The sequence below is a fragment of the Mixophyes fleayi genome, chromosome 6 (genome assembly GCF_038048845.1).
Source record: "Mixophyes fleayi isolate aMixFle1 chromosome 6, aMixFle1.hap1, whole genome shotgun sequence".
NCBI classification, from domain to species: domain Eukaryota; kingdom Metazoa; phylum Chordata; class Amphibia; order Anura; family Limnodynastidae; genus Mixophyes; species Mixophyes fleayi.
Genome location: NC_134407.1, coordinates 195,314,799 through 195,331,593, shown reverse-complemented (window position 1 = coordinate 195,331,593; position 16,795 = coordinate 195,314,799). Strand labels below are relative to the sequence as shown.

At 40.5% G+C, this 16,795-nt stretch overlaps 1 protein-coding gene across 4 annotated transcripts in view; it reads right to left on the bottom strand.

The window, feature by feature from the left end:
* Positions 1-5,056: 5,056 nt before the first annotated feature.
* Positions 5,057-16,795, bottom strand: part of RECQL5 (RecQ like helicase 5) — a 63,055-nt gene continuing 51,316 nt past the window's right edge. For all 4 annotated transcript variants that reach the window (XM_075177826.1, XM_075177824.1, XM_075177825.1 and 1 more), the window contains exons 13-20: positions 14,835-14,908; positions 14,576-14,669; positions 13,927-14,061; positions 12,551-13,287; positions 12,399-12,453; positions 12,026-12,286; positions 6,193-6,268; positions 5,057-6,105 (exon numbers count right to left, since the gene is read on the bottom strand). In XM_075177826.1, the coding sequence (XP_075033927.1) occupies positions 6,005-6,105; positions 6,193-6,268; positions 12,026-12,286; positions 12,399-12,453; positions 12,551-13,287; positions 13,927-14,061; positions 14,576-14,669; positions 14,835-14,908 (1,533 nt within the window). In that variant the 3' untranslated portion in view covers positions 5,057-6,004. The remainder of the gene's footprint in view (positions 6,106-6,192; positions 6,269-12,025; positions 12,287-12,398; positions 12,454-12,550; positions 13,288-13,926; positions 14,062-14,575; positions 14,670-14,834; positions 14,909-16,795) is intronic.

Sequence of the window (16,795 nt, the reverse complement as noted above, 5' to 3'; positions counted from 1 at the left end):
TTACATCCTAAAGGGAAGGGGGAGACACAAATAGGGTGGTACTAACTGGGGGAGAGAGCCAGGACAAGGAAGTTAGGAGGACTGATAGACTTGAATAAAGAAATGAGTTTTAAGGGCACGCTTTAAGCCTTTGAGAGTAGATGCTAACCTGATAGAACGTGGAAGATCGTTCCACAGCTGGGGAGCAGCCCGGGCAAAGTCCTGAAGACGAGAGTGAGAGGAGGTGATCAGTGAAGTAGTGAGGTGGTGGTCACAGGCAAAGCGGAGGGGGCGGCTAGGAGTGTAGGCGGGTGTTTCTTATGGGGGTGACCCTACAGACCAGTAGGAAGCTATTCATTCTCTCAGTCGCTCTCCCCTACCCACAATCAGGCTCCCATATCTGTCCTCACCCAATCATCACCTCGCCTGGTGGAACTACATTGATAACCAACCAGTTACCTAGTTATACCTAATTTCACCATTGTGTTTATGTGACTCTTGCTTAAATTAATATGCACACACTCAAAGTTTATTTTAAAAAAATTTTTTATTTAACAATATGCAGAGATGCAATTAAAGTATGGCTGAAGTTTTATTTATTGACGAACACTGCCAGTGCCCAGGGAACCCCAAATGTCGAGGTGCAGTTATTTTGTTCAATTCAACTGTGTTTCTGTAATAGCCATTGTTCAGGTCATGTTTAGGGCTCCCTGGGATCTGGTTTCAGAGTTACTGATCTATAGATCCAGAGGAAGCGGAAGAAAACCCCTGGAGATATTTCATTTTTCTCAGAGAGAAAAAATTTCCTTCCTGACTCCACGTATGGCAATCGATTTTTATCCTGGATCACATGTATAACAGCATATTGCTGTATATCTCTGTAGAGACATAAGGGAAGAGCACCCTGCTCATATGAGCTTACAATCTAATGAGATGAATGTTACCCGCTAAGGATTACAATTTGATTCATCTATACAGAAGGGGAGAGGGAGCATGCACAGATACAATGTCTTTCTTCTCACTTACCTTTACATTAGCAATGACAAAACATCATCCATATACTAGAACTGGTTACAATGTGATCAGGTCTTGGCTGTAAAGCTCACATAATCCTGCAGCTAGAATTCTGCTTGCATTATCCTGTACAGAAGCATTTTTTTATGGAAAATAATGTATATTATTATATTTACGCTAAGTCAAGGTGAGAGCAGCGGATCCCACGGCGTAATAGTCACATGAACAAGTTCTTATAATGCCCTGTATATACTGATTCATTGGTCCTGTCAGTGATCCTGGGCTTCAACCTTCCGACTCACTGACTGTAGCAGCTTCTGGTCCTTATATCAGTCTCATGATCATTTCATCACAATGTCCTGGTCTCCATGGAAACTGTCACCTTCTGTGATGTCATAATTGGCTTTGACCTCATGTTACTAATAAGTGATGAAAGTATAAGCCAGAGGTGGTGGAGGGTGTAAGCGTCTGAAGATAGAAATAAAATCACATTCATGTCATGACCAGATCAGGTCTATGACTGGGCGGAAGGTTTCTGCCCCTCCGTGGCTTTTTCTTGCTATGTTCCCCCAGATTGGTGTCAGAGATCCGTGGCCCAAATATCCACAACATTCCATGTGTATAAATACTATAAATAATCTATTCTGCCAGTAGTAACAATGCATCTCTCCCTCCACCCTATTAGATAATCTATTATATAAAATGTGATGTGCATGACCTCAACAACACAACAAAAGGGTCTATTTCTAAAAACTATAGTACCAGAATTTATAGCACTATAGAGTTTTATCTATTGCAAGTATTTATAACGAATAATCATGATCAATGAGATTCATAATGTATTAAGAATTTTTAAATGTAAATGATGAACTGCCCATAACTGAGTCTAGAATATCATTAGTAACAAAAGAACTCTATGGAAAAATAGAACTATACAATTAAAAATAGCAACCTACTAAAACAAGTACAAATTTTAGGGAGCGAGAATAATATAACACTTTCTGGGAAGGAAGGTATTCTTTAGATTCGCTCTGCACACTAAACAATTAGTTTGCAATATGTAAAGTGTGAATAACATATAACAAATTATTCTACGTCTACAGTACAGAGCAGCATTAAATCCAGTATTACGATTGTGCAGTTGTATTTCCTATATAGGGAATTAAAATATGAATAGGTAATAGTGGGCTGTGAATCAATATACCCCCCCCCATCTGTGTATAGATGCGTAGTTAATCTAATGTATGTATTTATGTCTTCTTGAGTACACACATAACAGTGATGATCCCCGAAAGCTCAGGTTGCTTAGTTGCTACAGTATAGAGGGCTAAACATTGCATTTATGAAGACGTATCATGAACCCATCAGCACCGACAGGTAGATCCATTAGGCAAAACATACAGGATAAGCTACAAAGCATACATATGCTGTATACACATGATGTCTTCTGACGTGATCTGGAGCAATCAACAATGAAGACTTCTGCAATGTAGGAAACCACCATATTTTTCACTATCAAATTAAAAGTCCAAGACATCTCTAGTTGTCCCAACCTTGGAACTTGGTGTTACTACAGGGAATAACTAGAAGAGGCTCACATTTGGGAGTGGACAACTATAAGTCTGTCATGAAACCCCAAATAAATGGAATGGAATGACATTATAGAATTATTATTTTGTTTCCATCAGGCAGAGGCGGAACTACCGGTGGTGCAGGCAGTGCAAGGCACCGGGGCTCATGGAGATAATGAGGCCTGTTGCAGCTGCACCGCCAGGCCGTATCAGGTTTTACATTTTTTTATTATTATTACTTTGTCACTGGTTAGGGGCTGGGGAGGGGAGTGTCGCGTTGAAATGAATTGGTGGTCAGAGGACAGCAACATACAGTCAATCGCGAGGATGCCTGCTGCTGACTGGGGTCCTATTCACTTCCTGTCTGATCCATCTAAGCTGCAAGGAGCGATGCTGCAGAACAGCGCCGGCCACTGCAAGGTAAGTAAAGGGGCCCTCGATTGGGGGAGGGGGGTGCAATGAGAGACCCAGGTCAGTTTTTATTATACATCATTTGTAAATAGTACAGTCCTATGTAATACTTAGGCTTTTCATTTCATTCATGCTAATCAGCTACATCGGTGTGGTATTGAAACATGTATAATAAATTATGCCAACATTCTAACACTCCCTGACTTTGAAGACTAACAAGTGACCGGACAGGATTTATTTGGACCTGTTCATGGTGTACATCGCTCATATTGGGGGTGAGCAATCTCTCAACTTTATTACTGGACTGCAATCCTTTTTCATTGTTCACCATATATTAAACATTACAAAGAGAACATATGAACAGATTCTCTATTGTCTGTTTACTTCTTTATTGGAGTTCCTTAGGCACTATGTATTTAACAACCACCAATAGAAAGGGGTTCTCCTATACCCTGGGAGAGAGCATAGAGTGTGGTGTTTATCAAATGCCAGCTTCCTCTATTGCTCACAGCAGGAGAGCTGTACAGTACGGAAGAAGATGGACAGAAGGAAGCATAGAATATGCAGACAGCTATAAGTGTTCTCTCCGGGATAAACCCCCTTTATTCTATGAAATACATAGAACATAAAGCACAATGTAATAAAGAAACAGCCAATGTAGAACCCGTTGAGAGATTCTCTTTACAACTGGGCAATTAACCTCCCCTCAAAATGCAGAAAGACCAGGCATGACTACTTTACCTTCTTCAATGTCTCCTTATCCGTTTCCCAAAACCCATCCCTTCAATCCCTCCAAAATGAGTTCAATACATTTATATGGGCCAATAAAAAACCCAGAGTTCGGACTATCCTCTGGTGGACTGGGTCTTCCACTACTGATTAATAATGGGAGGAGATTGAAAGATTCCTCCTGGGAGAGGACAATCTGGACTATCTTCCATGGCTTGCCAAAGGCTTCCGTCCAGCCTCGGCCTATGACATTCCAACAATTAAATTAACGCTAAGTGTCTGGGACCAATACTCAAATATGACATCAGTCATCCTTTTATCAATACATACAAATTAAAGATTTCATCCAAAAGATGAAATCATCCAAATTAAGACAATTAAATAAAATAGACCGTACCTGTATTTACTCTGTAAATCTAATATCCATCCTCTACAACAAAATCTGGAACCTCAGAAGGCCCAAACAGGAGAGAGATCTGAACATCATCGTAGAGGCGAGGACTGGGGATCAAGCACAGAATGGCTATAGCTTCAATCAATGTAGCTACGAGAGAAACCGCACACAAAATATATATCAGATGGTATTTTGTTCCTTCTAAATTGCGGGAGACGTATCCCCAGTCCTCTGACTTATGTTGGAGAGGCTATGGAGGTGTGGGTCACATCTGGTGGGAGTGCCCTCTTATTGCCCAATTTTGGGATATGGTAATTAACCTAATCTACCAGATAACGGACTTTCAGGTACCTGATGTACTACTCTTAATTAAACCAATTACCTCACTGACCAAACATGGTGATAGGCTCATTGTCCATATAAGCTACGCAGCTAGAACTTAAATCGCTACAGAATGGAAGAGGCAGGCCCCTCCAAATAGACAGGCTCTGTTAAATCTAACACGGTATGTCTCAATGTCAATGGGATATTTATCCAGTCTACTTAACAGGGTATCGGCTTTCTTGGAATCTTTGGTACATGTTTTACAATGCTACGCTCCTGGGATCCATCTGAGCAGTCAATACTTAGAGCCTCCTTTCTGGCAAATCCCCGTCCCTCCCACCTCCCCTACTCCCAAATGCATTCCTCCCCTCCCATGAATTTCCCCATCTCGATAATCCCAAATCCATTTAAGATTTCAAAAACGTAAAAATGTTCAACAAATAGGTAGGTGACTAGAAACTAAGCCTTTTTATAACCCTTCGGCTCCCAGCGTCTAAACGCCAATGCTACTTAAAAGATTATTCACCTGTTATGTTTGTTTCTATTATATAATGCTCAACTGCTCATTTGTTTTTTATTTCTGTTTAATGTATTCGCCTATTTGTCAATTTCTATAAATAAAGATTTAAAAAAAAAAAAAATGCAGAAAGACCAAATACACAGGAACAGTGTAAATGTGCAAAACACTCTGACACTGTAACATCCACAGTAAAATCACACAATAATTCACACACCAGTTTTGTTTAATTATTAAATTATAAACTATATTTCTCTCCCTTGAACATAAGTTCATTTCTAGGCCCAAAACAATATGTATTTAATACAATACCTGAAGAATTTAGATAACTACATAACTCTTGCTTTGTTTAGTAAGAGGGAGAAGGACAGAATTGCAGGGATAAAAGCACCGGCGAATAAACAGATTAACAGGCTATTGTTAATCCATTAAGCATGAGGAAATAGCAGTAGCCAAGATAGCGCAAGATTGACATCAACGCTATGCCATTGCCATCCACAAGATGGCACTGTCCTAGCAATAACGGAGATATTTGCTCAATGACACCTAGCAGCAGGTAAAACGGAGTCCGCTTAGCAAGCCTCATGCTTGTACCTTTGGTTCTCCTCTATTTGAAGCACCTTAGCTGAGGAAATGTGAAAACACGTTAAGACAGTTTCTAGATCTAAGCTTGTTACAGCATACATCATTACTCATTTCAATTATTGTTTGGATTGCAGACAAAACGTGGTAATGTTGTGGTCTCTTTTCGGCCACTGCAGCACTGTACGGCATATTTTAATGGAGGACTGTTCATAATTACATAGTAGTGATGTACACTGATGTTTACAGTAAGCTCAGCAGACTGGATGAAAACCAGTTGGATAGGAAAAGATTCCATGTAAAACATTACAATGTGGAATAGTACAGATAGCATTTAGCAGCTGAGTGTCTATAAGCCTCTCCCCAGCACACTTGTGTGAGGTAGCCGTGTGTGTGTGTCTCTGAGCTCACGTGCATAGATAACACATGTTCCATGTCAATAGGATCATTGATGCCACCGCACCCAGGCCTTCTGTGGTGGCATCAGGTGGCAGTACGCAGCATCTCCTGCCAGTCTGTTTCACTGTCACATGATGTCCGGTTCTTAAAAAATGTCTTGATGAGTCTCTGGGCTTCTTCTTTTACTGAGGAAGGAAAGGACAATAACACGTTATTATGGGCACTGCAAGATGATGTGTAGCTGTATCAAACCTTACAAGAAAGCAGCTTACCGTGTTTACGCAGAGGTGTCTTATTATCCCCCGCTAGGTGATGAGACAGCTGCCTGGCGAATCCTTTAAAGAGGTCCTGTGAGAAGAAGAAAGATACATTCAGTATGACAGACTGAGAACACTCATCCATAAGACTTATTCCAGACAATATGCAAAGCTGCCCAATTGGATTTCATATCTTATGACTTCATCCCAATTTTCCCTCTGAATGTAAGCATTTATATTTAGTAAATACTGTAATGATTTCCTATATGACAAGATAAAAAAGAGGTATCTCCCACGCAGGTTCTGAAAGTTTAACACCCCTCCCATATGGATCTGAACATTTCTCAGCAAACAACGTTTGGTGAAAGACTCAAAACGTCACTACATTAATAATGACACTCGCCAGTCATTCAGGGAGACTAGCATTTTTGTTATTTTATTTTTTTGTACATTTCCAACTGCTATGAAGCCCGTGGATATTAGGGGCTCAGCAGAGGAAGTGCAGTGTTGTGCAGAAAGGTGAAGAGGATATGGGTCACTATTATGCCTAGTTACTGAGCACAGTCTGGATTAATCCATGCCTCTGTCTAGGTGCCTGAGTAGCAATCTGTAAACTTAAACATTGGCTCCCTGTCTGATCTATTCCTCCAGCACAACACACGTCCCTTGTCCATCTGTTACTCAACCCTACATTCATCTAATCATTAATCCACACCTTCTCAGCTTCCCCATCAACCCTACCTCCCTGGACCAGTTCCTAGTCGTTTACTATGTCACCTTCAAAGGCTCCCAAATCAGTGTCCCCTCTGCCGTTTACTAGGATAAAAAAACACTAATAAAAACACAAAAGAACAGCGCTGTGAAGATTATTATACCTACAGAGCAAAACATAATATGGTAATAATATAGAAAAAAAGAGGGATTAGTCGAAAAATAACACAATAAAAAAATACATCAGTAAGCAAACTAATATCACTAAGAAACACATAATGTATAATTATATATATATATATATATATATATATATATATATATATATATATATATATATATATATATACACACATACACACACACACTAGTTAGTACATTATAGTAGGTCCCAATTCCAAATAGGGCGAGAAGATGGTGTTCCTAAAAAGCGTTATATATACATTTATATATGATGGATCATAAGTTTCCTTCATCCCGTTCCTTTCTTTTTCATACAGCCCTCCAGAGAGATTTAAAAACACTGTGCAAACACAGTGCGGTATTAGGCTGAAATGCAGTGGAAATGTTGTTTTTGGGATAAAGTTCATTATAATGGCAAAGAGGGACTTCATAATTAATTGAAATTCATCTGATCACTCTTCATGACATTCTGGAGCATATGAAAATTGCCATCATAAAAACTGAGGTAGCAGACTTTGTAAAAAATAATATTTGTGTCATTCTCCAAACTTTTGGCCATGACTGTACATAGCCTACCAGACTACCTTACCTTAAAGGGGCTATATTCATTACTCCTCTCGGGGAGCTGTCCCGGCCACCAAGCAACACTGTTCATGCCGCAATGCAAGGACCAAGCCCGATATCCTACTGCTTTTGGCAGGCCCACAAAGTAGCAAAATCTGCGTCACTATCCAATACCAATCCAATAGCAGCTATAACCCTTAGTCAGAATGCCCAAAGTAGAAGGCAGACCCACATTTGGATGTCCGAGCTCCCTCTTTTAAACCTCCTCCAGTTTCCACAGTCTGGTTGGATAACAATTCTCCACTTGATTTGGCATGTACATCAGAGACCACCCACTGTGCCTCCCTCAAGTACTCAGATTGGGGCAGGCACTCTGCAGAGGGTCTCTGTTCTTTCCAGCTTTAGCTAGGCTTCCCAATGGGAACCTATTTTTTTAACCACAAAAACGAATCACTTAATTCCATGTTCCAGCCCTGAGTTATTCCATGACTGTCTTTTTTGGCAAAAGTGGCTCTCTAGCTAATTGGCACTTCCTACTCAACATGGTCAATGGCTAGTGGAGGAAGGCCCGCAAAACCATGAGCCAGCTTTTGGCGCAACTCCTCTTAGTGCCTCCGGTTGACTGGGTGTCCTAATAAGCCCAGATGACAATAGATGAAGGGGACATGATGAAGAATTTAGTGGTACCTATACATGTGAAAACATACCATCGCCATACACAGCAATACATATCAGCACAGGGTCACTCTTACAATACAGACGAGAGGGGCTGCCAGGTGGGCTTAACTTTTATCTCAATATGCCCGGTACCCTGCTCTCACAACAAAGATGATCATGTTGCCCATCTCTGCTGATTGGCTCCTATTAACCTTCTCTGTTTGCTTATTATATTGAGGAAGGTAAGTCAAAGTCCAGTGTCGCACCAAGTTCTTTTACAGAAGGCTCTCCAATACCTAGAAACAAACTGTAACCCTCGATTCTGGACACTATGAAGAGGCATGCTATGAAGTACAATGATCTGTTTAATATCCAGTCTAGCTGAGAGAGGCAGATGGCTTGGCAGAGGGATACAAAGGCACATTTTAGAGAAACGATTTGAAAAATTGTTAGGGAGGTGGAAGGTGAGTTCATAGAGATGCAAGTACAGGGCTAACTGGAAACTGGAAAAGGAAAGAGGACCAGCTCTAGGCAAGCCAAAACAAAATCCTCAGGATCCTTCTTTAAACCAGGGATCAATTCCACATTTTTCAGAATACCATGCGGGCCTGTAAACTTGTGAGCTATGAAGAAAGATCTATAGTATCCAAGGGTTCTATTCCTCTTTGGTCCTCTTGATCTAATAGATCAAAGGAATAACCTAGTGTATAACTTTCAGGATCCTGGTCAATAAAAAAGGGTGACGTCCAATCAGGAGGTGAAAGATGTCCACTGATAAGGGTTTACTCACTGTGCTTTTACCATACAAAAATCTACCAACTGCGGCAGGCATGTCACAATTTTAAGAAGAATATATAGATTTAGGCCGTCATACACACTAATTCTTTTCACCTTGTATCAGTCTCAATAAAGGTCAGCGTCAAATAAATGAGTGAGTTGTATACAGTAAATAAGAGAAGTGCTTCTGGTTTCAATCATGAGTCAGACATTTTTTTTACTAAAAGCATTCCTGTAACACAATACTTAAGAGAACCACTTTCTACTATTATTGAAAAAGCAATGAGCAGCAGCAATGGAGGGCAGTGCCATTTCTTAAATAAAGTGCAAAAAAAAAAGGAAACATCAACAAATGTAACTCAAAATAAAAAACAAACAAAAATAAATATAGTAGGTAAAGAGTGGGGGGTCCGCGCTTCCTGATTGTCAAGATGTGGTTTGCCGTCACTAACGGAACAGAAAAAAAGAGGGGAAACGCCAACCCTCCAAGTAGTAACTTTTGAGTAAAGATTGCAATCATTATTATGTTGATTGTAAGGCATAAGTAGATTTTCTCGGACAGAGTCCCTAACTGCGATTTAGGCCATGTCTACTAATTATTTGTCAATCTCTTTTTCAGTGTCTCTGCTTGTGTGTTATGCTGATATAGTAGGACAACTTCTCCTTAGTCTAGTACCTGCCCCTTCGGAATGTTTTCAAGCCATTTCTTTGGGTGGTTACTGTCTGAGGGTATGAGTTACAGTCGGCTTGTTTTTTGAAAGTCTTTGTTTTAATCTTACTGTTTTTGATGTAAAATATCAAGATGAACTTCAGATATAGATTGTTGGTATTAATATACTCAACAAAGATACCGGCAGACAGTAAACACCATAAGAAATGGCTTTGAAATATTCCACTGTACATCATTTCATCAATAAACTTGCCAGAATCGGTGAGACAATTACCTTTTCTGTATATTTACATACTGGTTTTAAGCATGTTATGCGATTATGTAATTTTACATTTGAAACAATAATAGATATTCCTAAAGTGCCTACTTAACTTGTAATTCTAATCACTTCTGTTGGCTCAGGAATGTCAACTCCACATGTGTTGCACCTGGCCTCAAAGGCTATTAACCTATCGAAGGCTCCCTCCACCTTTCCACCGACTATAAAATTGCTGCACACGGAACACTCCAACTCTATACATCCCTGAGGAAGGCCAATAAAGGGTGAAACACGTTGGTAATATACATATCCTTTTATCATTCTTTTGCTATACTAAAGACCATCAACTATTGATTGACCACACTCAAATCCACCTCTGAAAGCAAAGCAGGTTAACCGCTATATATAGCAGCATGCAGCTGAAGAATGAAGAAGTGCCAGCTCCGTTCCAGTCAGCTTACTCACCACTAGCACCGGTTGGGTGGGTCGCGCACCAGCAAACATACCTTCAGCATATGGTGCTGAAAAGCAAAGCGACTGCATCACCTTAAGTGAGGGCTGCGGCCACTCTGCTGTGGCTCCACTGCCGGTGGCATACACACCGAGTGACACGAAAGCTCAGGCAGACTAACAACACACTAGCCTGCCTGCAACCACCAGTCCACGTTTTGATTGAAGCCACGATTCAACACCAGATTCCAGGACTAAAAGAACATTGCCAGAAAATACTAACTAGCACCACACGAAACAGACTACCACTCTGCAAACAGACACCAGTGGGTTAAAGGAAAAATCTGTATAGGCCAGCAGAGACACGGACATAGGTAGAGACTGCAGATTACATCAAGCAACCCTTACATTTTGCTGGGAACCTAGTATACCCTTACATTGCATTCAACATAATAATTGTACACTTTGTGCCCTGGGAATCTTTACTCAAAACAAAAATAAATGTTGACATTTAAAAATATAACTCCACTTAAATTCCGTTTTGGGTGGGGTTCCATTAGTTAAACAATACACGCTGCAGGCTGATCTCAGACAATAGCAGTAACAGATCACGTACTTGCAAAGGCATGCCGATGACCAGAACAGTCCAAGGCACAATATTAGGTCAAAGGCCTAAGGACTTCCTGATTGAGGAATCTAGCAGAGGTCCTCTCTGCTAAAATGTCCCACAGAATGTCGCCTGAACACACTCCACAACAACCGTTCCCGGACAACAGTAAGACGGGTGCCCCAAGTGTCACAGCGATGAGGCCAACTTTACCCCAGTTGGGGGACTGCCCACTGATGATATGTTTTTGCAAATGAGTGTAAGATTTACACAAATTTATGGACTCTCTGCTGTTTCTGAGCTTAAATTTAAGGTGTGCCAGAAACTGGTTGAACTGCCAAGTGACAACACTGCTGTCCCTGAGCTGCCCTCTACTACATGTGCTATTATAGACCTAGTTCTGTGTAGGAGGATGCGTTTCCTTTTTTTATATCTCCCCACCTCTTTTTTTTTATCTCTATTCAAGAGAGAGTAACCTGGAAAGGGTAGATTAATTATAATGTGGGACAGTTTGCCTCCTAACCTTTAGGTGTGTAACGAGGGAACTTGGACTGTCTCCATCACCTCCGCGTACTACTGCTTTTACAGTTAACGGATGTCGGAATACATATGTACTCCGTTGTTGAACTCCGTGTTCCGTTTATGTTTCCTGATTACATACAGGTAGAATAATTGTCTTCTAATAAAATGGGTGCGTGTGTGTGTGTGTCTCTGTCTTTATGTGTAATTTAGACAGTAAACTGAAATGATAATAATAATAATAATAATTTGTATAAATTACTCTTGATCTACTTGTGCTAATATGTAGTAATTTGTAACTTTGAGCGTGTGTTTTACTTACTAAAAAAAAACCCCAGAACAAAACATGAATGCATGCAAGTTATATTTTACATCAATGTCTTACATATGGAATTCCATCCAGATCTGAATTTTCAAAGACAAATGAGAGGGACTGAAAGGTCACAGTTACCTTAGATGCAAACTTTCCATCACGAAACAAAGGGGTTAAGTATTTCACTACTATGTCAGCTGTCTCTTTCAGGTTGATCACTTTATTCCCAGTAGGTGGTTGCAAGATTTTGGCTGTTCCTTCCTTGTCTTCTTGGCTGAGGTTTGGGTCAAAGGTCACTTTCTTTTTCCCTTGGCCGCCACCACCTTTCTCGGAGTGATACAAGATGGAGGATGCTTTCTCTTCTCTTCTCAGCCTCTTCCTGGATGGTTCCCCAGTATCCTGGCCAGACAGTTGGCGTTAAACTTAGTTTTCCCAATATTCCAGAATATATTACAGTATACTGAATATGTGAACTACGCAGACTCCTAGAAAAACATCTCAGACAACTGACCTGCTCCTCCTCTGATGCCTTCCGCTTGGGCTCAGGGGATCCTGGTAGGCTGGAGCTATGTTTGAAGCAGAGTAATTGTTTTTAAAAAACAAAAAAAGGGTAAAAAAACAATAAATCATTTAAACAACAGTAAAACAACTAAACAGGCTTACCTACTGTGCTCTTGGTATGTACTGGAGTTCGCCTCTCCCTTCTCCTGTGAAATTTCCTGATAGAAAGAATCATTAGGCAGTTTCTGATTACCTAATGGTGTTATGTTCGGCGAATCTCCAACACTTCTTTCCGACAGCTGCATATTTTGGACTTGGACATCTGTAGGTTTTAAGCTATGTACAGACAGAGTGCCAGTGAGGCTTTTTGCAACCAATGACTTTTCAGTTAGGTTGTCCGATAAGCGATTGTTTTTTTCCGATGGTTGGAAAACAGGGCTTCCTGAGACGCTTGGACCTGTTATGCTTCCATATGGTTCTTCATTACTACCCTGATGTCCATTCAATATGTCTGAGCAGAAGGCATCTTGGTTTTGAGAGGTACTGACAGACGGGCTCTCAGGAACGGTAGGACTGATACTTTTCTCCAAACTAGGGCCGCTATATACGGATTTCGATTTACCTTTTGTTGAGAAAAACTTGGAAATGTCTTGTGAGTCTTTAGCAGCAGTGGAGGCCAGCTCCTGCTTCTTCTTGCTAGGCCGGTCCTTTTTGTTTGGACTGATAACTTTTTTGCTGGGGCTCTCCGTGATCTTCGGAAGTGAGCTGGTACTGGTAGGGTCGAGTTGCTGGGAGGACCCAGGACACGACTGCGGTGGGGCAGTTTCCAACTTTTGGGTTTGTAGCAAATTGGATGCCGTTTGAAAGACAGACGGTGCCCCAACTCTTTTACCTTTAAACTGAATGAGAAATGACAACGTTATCATAAAGGCACTACCATGAGCAGCCTACAGGTGCACAGTTCAGGTATAAGGAGCAGTTAACAACAAAGAGCCTCATTTAAAGTTAGGAGTAAGTCTAGAAGGTGTCTGTTTGCACCTTGGCAAAACTATGTGCTCTGGGAGGGGAGGTAGAGAGGCGAAATTTAAATTGCGTACACAAATTAAGAGTTGGGAGGAATACATCCTAGATCAACTCTAAATCATGGCGTAAAAATAAAGCTGCCCAGTATATAAAAATAAATTTTCTCGCAATATGGTCTGTCCAGGGGGTAAATGTATCAAGCTGAGAGTTTTCCGGCGAGTTTGAAAAACCAATCAGATTCTAGCTATTATTTATTTAGTACACACTACAAAATGATAGCTAGAATCTGATTGGTTGCTATAGGCAACATCTCCACTTTTCAAACTCGCCGGAAAACTCTCAGCTTGATACATTTACCCCCAGGTTTGCACCCTTAAGCTAGATTTGTTCTTTTGTTCCTTAAAAGTTAAGGTTATTCCACCTTAAGGTCTGTCACATTTTTTACCATTTCAAAAACAGCGACTCCCATGGGGATGTCAGGATAAGGGAGGTCAACGCCAAATACTCTTACAAACCGTATGCAGCTGAGACGCAGGAACAAATCCGTCTTCATGTGTATCCACCTTTGTTTCTGTCTTCTGTGTGCAGTCAGTAAACCCAAACACAACGTACAGCTGGCCATCCTTAGATGCCTTATTTATCTCAGACACCTGGGGGGGAAATGTAGATGGAGTGAACCCCCAAAATGAGGCATGCTCTTAGAGTGTGAATTTTAAAAAGAGTTGTATATACCCTGTGTGTTAAATGAAGAGAGCTGACTTTAACGTCAATTGTCGGTGAAGCGGAGGTTAAGTTCAGGAGAGAAAACCATTTGAGTAATTGTAGGCTGCTTCCACCAATCATGTGCCACCTTCCCTGCTTCATAACCAATTAAATGCTGCTTCAGTAATTTTATTTTATGCATTTGTTTCATTTTTGGTATTTACTTTCCTTTTTTTTTTTTGCTATCATGAAACCAGGCCAACTATCGCACACAATCAATTTGGTGATTGTGTTTCACAGTAAAAATTTGTGGTGCAATGTTTTTTCTTTTTACTGGAATTTGTTACAATTTTGTTTTCATTCTTTCTACACCAGGCTCTTTGTCTATGTCCGAACAAAATGTCACCTTTCACTCTGAAACAACACTTTCCTAGGCCTGTACATCTACTTTTTAGTCTTTACCTTTTTCAACACTGCCGCTTTATAGAGGTTTGACATCTTGCTGCTGCGGAAGACATCATATTCTAAGTCCACGGCAGATGAAGCCACGTCAGTTCTGTAATGAACATAGATATGATTGTGAGGAGTACAAACACTGTGAGAGAGTGGAGCATCTTATGGATATACCATATACAATGTGACCTGGTAACACACACGCACACATGCCCATAGATCAAACCCACAATACAACTGTGGAACAGAAGGAATAACACCTTCCTACCTGTGCAGGTTATCAGTCCCCTGTACATTTTTACTCAGCGCTTCCTCCAGCATCTTCAGGCAGTGCTCCCGGGCCTGTGGGCACAGGAGAGAACAGTGCAGCAAAGCCTTACACTGACCATTGCGTATTCTACAGCAATGTATACTACAGAGCTCTTTTGGTTGAATTAAACAATGGGACTTTGATAGAAATTTTTTGTTCAACAGTTACTGTTTAATAAATAAAAGTAGATATTCTATTTTAAATGATATTTTGGTCATCGTATACACTTTCAGTTAGTTTGTTGATTTACTTTACAAACGTGGTGTACGCTAGAAGTGGCGTTAAACTGACATTCCAAATTACATTTTCTGAATGCAAAATGATATAAAAGAATAGGGATAGATTTTTTTTTTTTATTGAAAACAATACAAAACAGCAAACGTTATGTTGCTCCTCTAAAACCAGAAGTGGATTAACACCTCTATGACCCAGTCAATTTTCATGATTACCTTTGCAGTATACCCTAAAACATATTGTATAGGGGCCTGATTCATTAAGGATCTTAAATTGAGAAACTTCTTATTTCAGTCTCCTGGACAAAACCATGTTACAATGCAAGGGGTGCAAATTAGATTTTGTTTTGCACATAAGTTATGCGCGGACCCTGAGATTGTCTTTCCGGCCTTTTGTGAGGATTACACTACGTCTAGGAGCGGGTTTGCTACCTGGGTGATAGACTCTACAACAGAAAGTAACAGCTTCTTACTGCCCGGAAACACTTCAGTTTGGTCTCACCAACATTACCGTTGTAACTTACGTGGATGCAGAGACTTTGAGACTGTTTTCTGTTACATCGCTAGAAGCACCAACTTTCTAGAAATAGGATCGCTACCTAGAAGGAGGACCTCTATACGGACGATCTGGACACATCATCTGGGGAGGGAGGTAAGTGCACTACCCAACCTTCCCAGACTTGTGGCCCCTTTGTTTCTCTGTGACATTGTTTTATCAGTACCCATAGACTGGCAGTTGCTATTTTGGACTGTGAGACATATACAAGTAGCAACCTGTCTCCTACATATAAACGGATATCTTTTACTTTAGAGATGCCTTAATGTTTTTATCAGTAAGTTAACGTTTATTTTAATACTGTCACATCTGTATACATTTACATATCTCTCCCACTTTGCTTTTCACTGACACCAACCCCCCCCCCCCTTTTTTTTCTATCCCTTTATCGCGCTGGGGAATCCATTGTTGTTGTATCCCATAGGGGTTTAAGACCACCTCTTCTGTTTGTTCCTCTGGCTGCCCATTTCATCCCACACGCGGATAGCGCGGATCCCCCACAATCTATTTTATAAGTTAAATACTGACTGTTTTTTCATGTAGCACACAAATATCAACTTTAAATTTCAATGTACAAATAAGCTATCAAGTATTTGTGTGCTACATGAAAAAACAGTCAGTATTTAACTTATGTGCAAAACAAAATCTAATTTGCACCCCTAGCATTGTAACATGGTTTTGTCCAGGAGACTGAAATAAGAAGTTTCTCAAGTTAAGATCCTTAATGAATCAGGCCCTAGATGTGTACTTTTAAGTCCTAGAAACTTTAAATAAAACAAACAAATATTTTTATTGTATTTTGACCAAACTTGAGGAGACCAGAAAGTAAAATAGGGAGGATAGGTGATACATGAGAGATGGAGAAAGGGGGAAGGGGTTATAGTGGGGAACAAAATCGCAAGCTCATAGTGCCCAAAACATTTCCTGTGCTGCAGGTAGCATATAACAGTTTGTGGACTTGCCAACACAATTATGGCTCTCAGCTTGTGATGCTTATGGTGATTCTAACATAGGACAAGTTGGTAGACTGGGTCCTGTGAGATATTTATGCCAACTGAACAATTTAATCAGGGGCAAGGAAGTCTCATCTGAGTAGGGCATACCGAGCATTTCCAGTGCAAAGCTGAGCT